General features: G+C 41.5%; 1 protein-coding gene across 4 annotated transcripts in view; it reads right to left on the minus strand.

Moving 5' to 3' along the window:
* Positions 1 to 13,241, minus strand: part of TGFBR1 (transforming growth factor beta receptor 1) — a 37,226-nt gene that overhangs the window by 6,833 nt on the left and 17,152 nt on the right. For 2 of the 4 annotated variants that reach the window (XR_009818589.1, XR_009818587.1), the window contains exons 7-13: positions 9,927 to 10,051; positions 9,144 to 9,274; positions 4,644 to 8,370; positions 3,389 to 3,555; positions 3,045 to 3,297; positions 2,311 to 2,511; positions 1,707 to 1,963 (exon numbers count right to left, since the gene is read on the minus strand). Coding sequence is in view for 1 of the 4 variants with exons in the window: in XM_061994606.1 (XP_061850590.1) it covers positions 8,245 to 8,370; positions 9,144 to 9,274; positions 9,927 to 10,051 (382 nt within the window). In the remaining 3 variants the exon portion in view is untranslated. Of the gene's footprint in view, positions 1 to 1,706; positions 1,964 to 2,310; positions 2,542 to 3,044; positions 3,298 to 3,388; positions 3,556 to 4,181; positions 8,371 to 9,143; positions 9,275 to 9,926; positions 10,052 to 13,241 lie in introns of those variants that run through there. The other 2 variants (XR_009818588.1, XM_061994606.1) reach the window with 2 other exon arrangements.

The following is a 13,241-nucleotide window of genomic DNA, read 5'->3' on the forward strand; positions in this document are numbered from 1 at the left end:
AGTGCAATCCCCCTGCCAGAGCAGCACCACCTAGAGCAGGGCACACAGGGACTCATCCAGCTGGGTTGGAATGTCTCCAGAGAAGGAGCCTCCACAGCCCACCTGGGCAGCCCCTGCCAGTGCTCCCTCACCTCAACAGGGGAGAAATTCTATGTAAGAAATCAATTTCTCCCAGGTCACATTCTGAAGACTACCTTTCTATTTCACCAGCTTAAGTAAAATCAGTTTTGATTAGTTAGATTAGTATTTCAGTAAATGAACTGAAAATGATAATCTTAGACCAAACGTAAAGTACAATTCTCTCTGTCCCCATAACATCTCAGGGAGCCTCAACATTTGTTGCTTTAGTTTGAAAAAAAGGAAATGAAAATCCTCTGTTTCATGCAGACCATATTCTCTTCTAACCTCAAGAAACAGGAAACAAAACCAGAGATAACTATCTGCAAAATTACAGGCTTGCAAGACAAAAAAAAATATTTCCCAGCCATATAATTCAGATGACTTCCAAAGCTCGTTTCTCTGTAAAGAATTTCGAGTAAAGTATAGACCTGAACTAAAATTAAGTACAGTATAGCTTCCCTGCAGCAAGAACCCTAAAAGGACATAGCTAAGATTTTCTCATTAAGAGAAAAGTATATGAAAAAATAGTTCTTTGTAACTGGAGATAATGATACCAGTACACACTCTTGTCAAAGTAGCAGGCCACTAAAGATGTCAGCTTCTTAACTTAAACCATGATTTGTTTATCTCTTGATGAAAAGACTCTCACAGCAACCACTGACATCTTCAGACTTCATCACTGAGGCCTTTTCCTTAAGAGAACTGGACTGTATTGCATTAGATAATGAAAAAGTGTGTGACCAGTCTGCATACCTGCTTTAACTTCATCTAACTCAACCTTCTACCAAGTGCATAGAGCTTTAACAGTTTGTAGCAGCTTTAGAACATATTGCAAGGGAGGTAATTGCCTTTGATTAATTGCCCTTGAACATGAAGTAACCACATCCACCAAATTCACACGTTATCACATCACAGCCAATCCTTGTTCCTTCCAGGTACCAAAGCCATCTACCTACATGCCACTCAAGCTCACAACTTTGAAACCAAGGAAACAGAAAATACAGACCAGAGGCAACCAATACATGTTCTCTGAACAAAGCACTCAGAAAATGGAAATGGTTCCCTTTTTTTGCTAAGTACATTGACAGGAAAAGAAAATCCATGTATTGCAGTGAGAATAAAAGCTTAACAAAATAGTTTTTTAGCCACAACCTGATCTTTTTGACAGTTAAGTGAGTCTTCCTTCTTTAAAAACTATTTACTGATACAGTTCAGAAAAAAAGGCACACAAAACTAACTTAGGGCACTGCCAAACTTCAAGCCAATATAGTGCAATGAAGAGCTACACTGAGACTAATCAAGAGGTGAATGCTTGTGATTCCCCTCAGAATAGTCCTGTGTCTTTGTAGTTAAGGATTTTTTTGTCTCTCTGATTTAAACAACACAGTTGCAACAAAACAAGGATCCAAACACCAAATGACATCATGGCATGAGAGCAATCGATGATCTAGTAACCATGTCAAAACGCTCCCCACATACAGATAGATTTCAAATCACACAACAGACATATGAAAAGTAGTTTCATATTAATGAATCTGTTTATTAAGAGACATTAACCAGAAGAATAGAAATGAAAACACTCATACCTGGGAAGTAATGGCTTCTCACTGATCTTCCAATGGCAGAGATTTCCGTAGCAACTTGCTGTGACCTGCCCTACCGAGGGTGCAGTCCTGCTGGCACTTCCTCATATTCCAGAACGAGAAAGACATCTTTTCCAGAACCATTTCCATCCATTCAGGATCACCAAAGCAAAATGCTGCTGAACCAAGCAGCAAATTCTGACAGCCACATGAACTCGCCTCACAAATGCATCCAAACAGCATAGATTCATCAGCTCCAGCTGTGGAAAAACACCTGTCAAGCTTTCTGAGCACAAACAGCTACCTTTAAACCTGCAGAGCTGGGGCTGATTACATTAAAAATGCATTTTATCTTGCACATTCTACTAAAAATTGAGTCAGTATTAGGTCTGTAGAATGAAAATGGAATCAAAACACTACAGTTATTTGTGAGCTACAAGAGCACAGAGGGTCTTTAACCTTGGCTCCTCAGTGCTATTTGTGCCTCAAAAACAGTGCCACGAGCCATCAGCAAGATGCCCTTTGCAGAACAGAATAATCAGGGATAACTTATCCCCTGCGTTCACAGCAGAAACATAAGCTGCTATGTCAGTGTTTTCCAGCTTACTTTATGCTCTTTCACTTTCCTGGTGTTGGCTGATACAAAAAGAATCATCTTTTTCCTCCTAGATAAGGAGCAAGTTTTCCTTCAGTGGTTGTTTTACTCTTCCCTGGCGAGCTGCCCTTTCTCCATCTCTCAGTGTTCTAGTCACCTCAATTATGACAGTCCATGTTTCAGAGTCTTTGTTGTTGTTGCTGTTTCCAAAGTCTGTATGAAAACAGATTCTGGAATGATTTTCTGTACGAAAGAACAAAAATCACAGCACAGACAATGCAAAACTTGTGCTGTCTTCAAAACAGGAAGCATCAGCAAAGCTCTGTCTAGCACCTCCTCACATGCACAGATGGCACGAGAACTGCTAGTGATACAGCTTGGTTTCTTTCTCACTTTCTTAGCCTTGATTTATCATTTTCATGTCTCTTGAATTTTTATTGCATGAGGCCACGTTTGTGTTGTTGCACAGCCATTTCTTTATTGACAGCTTCCCAAATACCTGCATTAATGTTCCTTGCTATGATGCTTCTCTTTCTACAGTTATTTTTAACTTGTCAGATGACTCTCAAGACTTCCTCAGGGAAGAGGACTTCACTTCTCAGTGTGAGAGTCACCATCTCAGTGCTGTTTTGAATAGAGCATTGCCTGGGTAAAAAGCCATCAGTCCATACTAAATTGTGCCTAAACAACAGCAAGCACTAGACCTCAAACACTAGCAGAATGATGAACAAAGACAGGTTACTTACCTGCAACTTTTCCTCAAAACATTATCTGTTTGGAGAGTTACACTGAGATTATCTGTGAGCAAGCAGGGAAATTAAACCACACGAGTTTCCTCAGTACTGTACTTCAAGTCTCCTGCATATAACTGCTGCAACAATAAAAGGAGGAATGCATCTACCTCTTCCTCTGGAGAGCCCTCGTCATGAAGGAACCAGATGAGGACTTTAAGAGGGCTGTGTAACATACTGCACACACTGACAACACAGCCTGCAGAAACTGCAAAAGAAATGTTGTAAACTTGATGTTTCCAAAGATCCTTCCTGCTCCTTTGAGTTCAACACCACATAAGAACTGGGGGGGTGCTTACCTATAGTGCCACAACATGCACAGCAGCCCTGAACTGTGTCAGGTTCCATCACATCTCAGACACCAGGGATTTAAATTGTACTTTCAATAAACTCTCAGAGAGGCTCAAGTTCTTCCTTTGGCCAGTCACAGTAGAGAGGCATATGCTCATCCAAACAATCACAGCTCCTGTGAAAGAGTTTAACCAGGAACACAGCATTTTGACACAGCTTTGGGCTTTCCCTGGACACCTCCCCACTTCCCATTTTGGAGGAAGTTTGCCGGCAGGAATGCTTTCTGGTAATTCTCTCAGGTCATTTCTGAACCAAAACTAATGGATGCACATAAAGCTACGGAAGGGTAAGATGTCATATTTGTTGGTGTGTCTACATCTTCACCTTCCTTCTGAAATGTAACACCGGCCCAAACCAGAGTTTTGTACAGAAGCACTCTACTCTGACACAAGCCAATTGCTTGAGGTCAGCCTGAAATCCTCAGCAGCTCTGCTGCTTTTCCAGAAATGGAGAGAAGGAATGCTGTGTCACTGGTTTTGCCCAAGAGATCAGAGACACCAGCGAGGTACTTATTGAAACATCACTGTGGGATGCAGAAGACCAGGCACCTGATCATTGTCTGTACAGCACACACGAGACAGATTGTCTCCCAATTAGCAAACCTCTTGATCATTTCTGTACCAGCAGAAACTCCTCCTGAGAAGAGGAACTGCCAGTGAGCCCACATTTTGCCAGGCAGAGAACATCACCCCCAAACCCAAACCTACCTGCAACTTCTTCCTCTGAAAGACAACTCGTGCATTTTGAAAAAAAGCTATTTATTTCCACTGCTTTAATCTCTCTACTGTAGTGTTAGCACTTAACATAAGCAATCCACTCTCCTACTGTCCTATTTACAATCCATTGAAATGTATACTCTACAAATACAATACATTTTCAGAAATGTAAGGGAAATGCACAATTTTTGTAAGGCTTAAAAAAGTGACACTCATCTGTACAGGATCCTCAAATCATCCAAAAAGGAGAATTTACAAGGCAGTATCCACACAGCTATGTCAGGGCAGGTGCTACAGTGACAAAGGAGCAAAGTTGCTACTACAATAAAGTACAGGGAATGAGTGTGTTTTGGGGCGCCAGCCAATCCATCAAGTACCGCTGAAGTTGTCAATTTAGTAATACCCACATTGCTAGAAATATGTAACTGCAAACCTGGAGAATGTTCTGAAAAATATTAAACATTATATACACATGAGGTAAATGTACCTTGGTCTTTGCAGAGGTAACTTGAGTTTAAAGCAACTGATATGGTGAAGCTTGTTTTTCTTCCTCTTTTTTTCTTCTGAACACGAAATGGTTAACACCTCACAACCATTCCAATGGCACGATATACACAAGGACCTAACTAAAAAGGTGAATTTCATGGCAATCACACTCAGAACCATTACTGAGAACAAAAAATATAGCCTCTCATTTCATCTGCTGCCTTCATGTCCCCAAACGGTCAGTCCCAACGTCTTCACCTATGTACAAAGTCTCTCTTAGGATTACAAGCAGAACCATTGGATGGTGACAGCATGTCATACTTGGAAAGTCAGCTTGAGAAGCATCCCAGACCTCCAGCTCTGAAGGTTGGGAAGTCCCAAAATTCCAGCATCCCCAATACAACGTTTTGGGCTTTTCAGCATCAGACCACCTCCAATGCTCCTTAACTCTCCACGTCCGTATCCACCCGGTCGCAAGTCTGTAAACCAAACTGAGGCTTTAATGCTACTAAAACATCAAATTGATTGAATCCACAAACGTGAACATATAATGCACATAATATTTACAATAGACATTTGCATCAGTATTCGTCAGGAATCGTTTTGGTATATACTTGAAATGATACAAAATAATATCTTGAATGCTAAAATATTTTGGTCCCCCTGGATTTCCAAGAGTAGATCTGGTGATATTACAATCTTAATTTAAAAAATACTCATGTGTACCTGTGTCCATATATATAAGATATGATCTCACACAGGCAACATTTAAAGTTACATAATATATACAGACACAGCCTTTGTAAAAGGTGTTCAGTTCATATCATGGAAAAGAAGAACAAAGCTTGAAGTTGTGGTGTCAGAACTCGAGGATATGTATGGCTCTATTCAAAATGTTCCTGTTCTGCTTTTCAATGTAACAAGGTTGTCCCAAAATAACCCTCCTAACATCACACACTGTATCCTTCCTATGCTTTGTTTTTGCAGGTTTCTATTATAAAGCAAAAAACTGGGACAACATAAGAATAGCTGCTAGCAGCTGAGGAGAGGAAGGCTAGTAGGTGGTTGAGATGAGACAGATGTAACAATGGGCTGCACAGCTCATTGAACCATCTGCGTGCCATGATGCTGCCCTGCTGCCCTTGCCTCCCTTTTAAATGCAACACAACTGCTGCCTGTATTTTAGAAAACTAAACTTTATGGCAATGAGGTTTGGTAGATGTTGGAGAGCCACTAATGAAATGATTTGATGGATTGTATTGGAAGCTCTCTCATGTTACCATCAAGACCCCTATAAAGATCTGAGCACGTCAGTAGCCTGGTGGTTCCAAAACATGAACCTCATTTACCCCTCATTTGTGTTGATGGTAAAGGCCCAGCTACACCCATGAAAAAGTAAACATTTAACAAAGCTAACCAATCTTTTAAATGAGAATCTTTGAAACTGCTATGAAGATATAGTAAATCCTTCCTTTGATGCTGATTTGTTTAACTATTTGTCTGGATAGAACTCGTTAGAGACATGACAAGTAGGTGGACTTGGAATTTAGTTACTTTTGATCTGTTTTAGAACAGTCACAATGGTGCCTGTCTCTCCATTTGCACAAAGGCATACTTTATTTTAAACACCTACATGAAGTTGGTTTTGATCCAGCTTTGATTGACAAGGGCCTGAAGCACATAAGCCTGACTGGTCAGGTAATGCCAAACAAACAAATAAACATCACAGCCATACATTTGTTTGAACCCAATTAAGCTCAGTTTTCTAAGAACTTCCCTTATTGTCCCCCCCTTCTCCTGGATACCATCTTCCAGCTTGAGCAAACTCATCTATAAAGGTGGCTGAATAAAGCAATTCATTCTTTGCAGCTCAACTGCAGGTCTGCAGTTCCCACATTATTTAAACCATGTTCAAGCAAGCACTGAGAATTTGTCAACAGAAGAACTCAGGCTTAGCTTAGCTAAGTCTTGTGTCATCTATATGGGGGCAATCCACCTTACTGCTTTAACTAACATCAGAGAGCACGGGGTACAATCTCTGCTCTGCCTCTGTTAGCAAGCACCCTGCCACAGCTACTAGTTTTGTGGTAGACTGTGGTGGGCTGCAGGCTAAAGAAGGGAAAAGAAGCAAAGTTAAGGATGCTGTGTGTGCTGCCTAACAGAAGTCCTATGTTTGGTCAGGAAGCAATTCCATTTGTCAAGTTCGTGACAATCTTGTGATATCCTTAAAATCTCAGGCAAATCTGACTAAAGCCATACATATTCTTCTGGGTTCTCATGACAACACAAGCCACCCTAGCTTTGTTCTTGTAACTATGAAGAGGATTGCTGGAATCCTCTGGTATTTGTATCCAGAGACCTGCAGCTCACCACTTTCTGTAGCTCACCACTTCTTGTGTATGAGGCACACACAAAATATAAGCACATAAAATTCATAAGCAGCTTGGAACTTTCTAGTACAAAAGCCCAAATAACTTCTCCCTCATTACAGGTGCACTTACTACTCGTTCAATTGGAAATACTGTTCTTTGAAATTTAAGACTCTACAGGACTCCACAGAAAATGCTTTTCATATTTAGTTCAATGGAGCAGGGTCTCCCTTAAGGACATCTTACTCCTCTTCTGGAGTAGGTAGGTACTTAAAGTGTTTCAGAAGTACCACTTGATAAAATAAATCTAATTATAACTCATGACTTGACAATTACAAAATATGACAGTGAATTAACTAGCTTACACTATTTAAAACTCCTACAGTGGTTTAAAAAGTCGTATTTTGGTAAAGTTAAAGGTATTCCATGAATCTTCTCCCTTGCTGAAACAAATGTGAGTTAGATCTTAGCTGGGCGAAGGAACAGTCGATTTTTGACTCGTATTTTTGACACCAAAAGTACCATAGGCTTTGTACACTGCTCCTGTTTTGCATTAAAAGACTCAAAAGCGGCACTTACTGGTACAATACAATCTATTTTGAAGGCAATGTAATGTTCTGGAAAAGTGGGAAAAATCCCCCAGTAATCATGTATAAAGTATAGCTGAATAAATTATGTTCCCACAACTGAAAGAGGTCAATTTGTAAATCGAGCTAAGAGTCCAAAAGATATACCACCTCGATGGCTAGCAAAAGTATCCTCCAACAGCACATTCCCAATCTGAATCAAGCAACTGTGAGAGTGGTTCAGAAGAGTCAATGTACCAGCCGGGAATAAAGTTGCTTAAAGAGCCATCAAGGCACCCTAGAGCAAGCCAGCGAACCAGTTCCATTTGAAAAGCGACCTCCTATTCTTAGGACAGGTAACCAGAAGTTAAGACCAGCTATCAACTTTCCAAATAATAATAAAAAAATTACAGGTATTAAAAAATAAAACTGGACTACACAACGTTTTGTAAGTAACCTGGGAAAAGAGGTTCATAGTGCACAGAAAGGACCCAACACAACTCTAGCACGTCCACAAAACCCCTAGCAAGTGACGTTCCTATATAGTACTGAAAGGCAGCAATATCCTTCTGTTCCCCCAGTGAGGTAGAACAATTGACCTTCTAAACACGCCACTCTGGTGCAGAGATGGATCTTTTTACAGTGTTCTTCGGTAGCAAAGCCGGGGTTACATCTTGATCCCCTCCTGCTGACTAAGCTGGGACAAGGTTTTCTTGATGCGCAGCGCCGTGAGCCTGGCGGCTCCGTTGGGGTACCAGCACTCCCGCATGATTTTTGCCATTACTCGTAACGCCTGCGAAGCAAAGACAAGTAATTACAGGCACTGCTGTTCCAGCTCTGTCCTGCCTCCGCCTCCCCAGGCATTTCTGATGTCTATTACATCTAATACATCTGCATGGGAAGAGGGTGGTGCATGAGAAACCCCCCAAATTCTTACTTCATTTACAGAAAGCTTTACAATTTCGTAGGGCAGAACTAGTATTTTTTCAGTAGAACTTCAGACCACACAAAAATCTTCTAATGAAAAATTATTAGCTTGTCTGTAACTCCTCTGAATTCTCACATTAGACAAAAACTACAATATTTCATGCCTCCAGTTAAGGAGTTTGTTCAAGTTACAGCAATTCGAAGCTGTGTAAGCACTGCTCAGCAACAGCTAAAACATCAGTGTGCTATCCAACTGCTTTGGTCACAAAACCAAAACATAGAGGCTATTATGAAGACAGTTAACTCTATCCCAGTCAAACACAGTACAAGCCCCAGTTACACAAAACTTATCTGCAGTAATGCTTCCTGTGTAACGTAGTTCAGGCTAGCTTTAGTTTTACATTAGCATCACGTGTGTCTCACGGGAAAGGACCCTAGAATCTTCCACACGGGGTTAACTATTAATTCTGTGGAATTACATTAAACATTATGTGTAACCAAGGATCAATGACACTCAAAGTCACAATGGTCAGAATTAAGTTCTCCTAGAAGCAACAAGCAGCACAATTTTTAAGCCACTGAAATGAATAAAAGCTCCAGTGTCCATTAAAGCAGCTTTAGCAAGGAGATAGTTAATACCTCACAGCTCTGCCATCTGTTTGGAGTATTGGGCCTTAACTTCTGCTCACACACAACTTTCCTCATTTCTTCAACAGAAGGATCCGAAGGAACAAGGTCATAGTATGGCAACTGGTAATCTTCGTGGATCCCTGCAAGAGGTTGAAAATGGCTTTATTTTAGCTAACATTAAATTCCATATCCTTCGCTCTTTCCTGTGTTCTTGATCTGTACCTGACTTTGGTTTCCATTAGAAAAAGATTACATTATAATGACTGGAAAATAAACGTTAAAAGAATTCCTTAAGCACACCTCAGGGAGTGCTCACATTAACCTTGAAGAACTTTTAATGTTGAAGTTCGTATATAAAGACAGAAGCTATGCCAAAGCTTTCACGTACTGATGACACACTTCATGGAAGCACAGCATTTATAAAAGCGTGGTTTATTTTCAATAAGGTGGGGATGTTAGCTGAACACATTCCAGTTTGTCCTTACTTGTGGGGTCTGCCCCTTGCTCAAGGACATTTAACTTCACCTTTTTTTCTCCCCTCTATGTAGGGGTTTTAGAAAAAGGAAACATAACCAAGGACATTTCCTATTTTCTTCATCAGGTATGGTTCATCAGTTTACAAAGAGGTCAAATAAACCAGTCATCATCTGTAGGATTTACAGAAAGTTTGAGACACAGCAGCTGTTATATCTTGCCCCCTTTTTAGAGCAAACCGTGTACTCAAACTTATTGAGGTTCTGTAAGTTACTTGTAACCCCTTAGGATGTCCAACTTGTAAAGACTGACACATACCACCGATGGAACACCGTCGAGCTATCTCCCAAAACACCAGTCCCATTGCATAGATGTCTGCTCGCTTGAATGACTCAAAATGTTTCATGTTTATGGAATCATCTAGAACTTCAGGGGCCATGTACCTGTTTGCAACAAAAAAAAAAAAGGGAAAACATTTCATACATAGTTACTGTAGAGAAAGTTCAGTGCTACTGATCAGCTCAAAACCAGTTTAAATATTTATGTGGAGAAGGACGCAAAGGAAAGTCTGCTTCACTGAGGTGATCCAATCAAAGACCTTCCAGAGCAAAGGGGATAGTAAATAAACTGAGAGGAACAAGCATAGGAATGCAAGGAATACCAAACCATGAAACAATAAAGAAATAAAGCCACAAACCTGACAGAGACAGGATAAAAGAAACATTAAGAAAGACCAAAAGACTCCAGTTTTTAATTGATGGGCTATTATGAAACTCCAGGCATACCTTTAGAGAGGGCCAGTCTGGAGATTGTAACTGCTGGTAAGCGGGAGTTATGGAGGATTATGGATTTTCAAGGGCCCTGGACACACAGAGGGCTGCACTGATAGCTGAGGGATTCATAAACATGCATGGGCTTGTGAGGCTATGGAAGGGAGCGTGTGTTTTCACTGAAGAAGTTCCATCCTGATCAGCTGAAGAGAAGGATGGAGACTTGGATTTCTATACTTGCATTTTATACAAGTTCTGACAGTTTCACATGGGTGTTGAAGACAGCACATGGTGTAGAGCAATCTGTGTAATCAGCCCTGTCAATGCTGTATGTGTTTGTATGCCCAGCCTCTCTGCTGACTGAAGCCCCTGTAAGAAGGCAGCAGCCACATCCATGGGCTAGGATAGGGGGACACCAGGCTGCGCTCCAGAGGCCTGGCAGGAGGAAATCCCAGCTTCTGGGATCTGCTGAGATGGAGCAGCCACTTGTAACAACCCCTAGAGAGGCCAGAGAGGGAATAGACACGAAGGGCTGGCTAAAAAAACAGCGCTGTTGAGGATTCCTTGGGAACAAAGGCTCCCTACCATTGCAGCAAGTGGCTGTTCATCATACAGGCTGTATGTCCACTCATAAGCCATGACAGGCTTTTAAAAACCATTTTGAATAGTACATCCTATTTGAGTTCCATACAAACAATCGTACTCACAAGCAACATTTACTTTAGCAATGTTTCCTACAAGAGAAAAATCTGTGACAGATTTTGAACTGAGAAACAAGGACTGAAAACCGGTCGTGGCATCCAAGTGATTGCCACCTTGTCTAGGGACTAGGCCTGATGTGGGAACATCAAGCCAAGTGTCCATGAGGACTGCACTGAGAGAGTTACTGCCAGCAGCATCCCTGCTGGCTTGCTGCAAAGAATGAATGGTATTTGCTGTGTCAGGCCACATCAGCTGCAAGTACTGTACTCTCAATCTGCTATAGCTCTGGCAGCTAAACCCAATGTGTAACGTTTAGCAATGTTCAGTGTGTTTCTCCACATCACTGCCCCATCAATCTCAAGCTGACATATTAATGAAGCAGGTGAACAATGACACTGGGGCTTTGGAGAGCACAGTTAACAAGAAGAGAAGCAACACACACAATACTGGAGTGGAACACAGCACCAGGCAAGAGCCCAACCTCTGGAACAGCCACAGGAGCCTATGCTCAATTTCATTTCATCCACACAGTACCAGGATTGTCTTTTCCTAGGTAGGCAGAATGCAAGACACATCACTTAAACATAAGACCTTTCAGAACCTTCTCAGCACCACTTACAGGGTACTGTCCCTCAGAAGAAAAAATTCCACCCTCCAAATGTGACTTCCACTGAATTTATTGGCAAATGGACCTCTCACCATGATCCTCCATCAATGCCTTTTAGATTGGCTTTGGCTTCCATAACACAGAATGGTGACTGACTGCTCAAGAAGCCTGAGAGATTAGTGCTGGAACAAGGGAGGCAAAAGCCAAGTAGGTCATCTGATGTGGTTAGCAGATTAACCCTTTCATGGCCATCAGACAGAAGGAAGAGAAACACACATCTCCTGCTCAGCTTATGTATTGGAAACGCATTGCTTGCCAGAAACGGGATTTTAGGTTCCGGAAAGTACTACTCTACATAGTCTGACCTTCTGAGCAAGGTCTGCAGCTCAGGACCCTCCAAAAATGAAAGGGAAGTCTACAAAGAAGTTTACAAATGATATTGAGCCTGGCCTTGCCACACTTTGTGTGTACAACGACCTCTTCCCCCCACTCCTTTCAGTCCACAAGGCTCCATTTACCTGTCTCAATTTGTTGCACAGCACAAAGCCATCAGACAGGACCCATACACATGTTCAATGTGACATGTCCCTTCACCAAGCCTGTTCTCCACAAGCATAGCTAGAATTCTGCTGATACTGGGTTAGGTATCTGCAGAAAAGCACCCACGATATGGCAGAAATCACAGCCACGTTTCTTTTCAACACAGCTCATTCCAAGTACCAAAAGGAACAGTTGGGCCACATTTCTCAAAAAACCAACCAAACCAACAACCTGTATTTTTTTTTACATGCCTGAGGGAATGAGAGGAGGAATCTATTTCTTTCTCAGTTTAAAGCTCACATTCCCTGCTTTATGCTGCGCTGCTAAAGCACACAGTTCACAGTTTACCCTCTGAGCAGAAGAGACATAAAGGTTCATTCATTCAGAGAGAAGGCCCACCAGTCTGACTCAGCACCTAGATCACCTACCCAGAGTGAGTCTTGCTTGCTTCCTAGACCATACTGTCTTTACAACAGACAGTCATTAGGAAAATATAACCTTAGTCAAATCTCCCTGATCTTGCACACAGAGCTTCCATGTGCAGAAGAGATACCAGCAGCTGTAATCAAGGGGAGCTTAAATTGTCATTGAACAGGTAAGATCTGAACTTTGTTATGAAAAATTAAGCAGAGGTGCAGTTACCTAAGGAAGTAGAGGAGTGGTGGAGAGGGGATCAAGCCTTTTATGAGAATAGAACAATTTTCAGAAAGGTAGAAGTGTCTTTGAAGTGGAAAACAGACTTCATCCTGCTGCTGCTGCTCACTGCAGCAAGAGTTACTACAGCTCTACCCTTGTGAGGATACAGCAGTGAATTCTCTAAAGCTGTCATTCACGAAGTCTCCTAATTGTTTTCATATATGACTTGTGCCCTCCAATATGTTGCAGTTTTGTTATTTCACACGTTAGTTACAGATGCCAAGATTCAACACAGTTTTGAAGCATCTACTGTCTAATTACCAGCTGTCAAGAAAAGGCACGGGAACTCTACCTGCCGTTATTTACATTTCCCTGCTA

This window comes from Colius striatus, chromosome 4 (assembly GCF_028858725.1).
Source record: "Colius striatus isolate bColStr4 chromosome 4, bColStr4.1.hap1, whole genome shotgun sequence".
Classification (NCBI taxonomy): domain Eukaryota; kingdom Metazoa; phylum Chordata; class Aves; order Coliiformes; family Coliidae; genus Colius; species Colius striatus.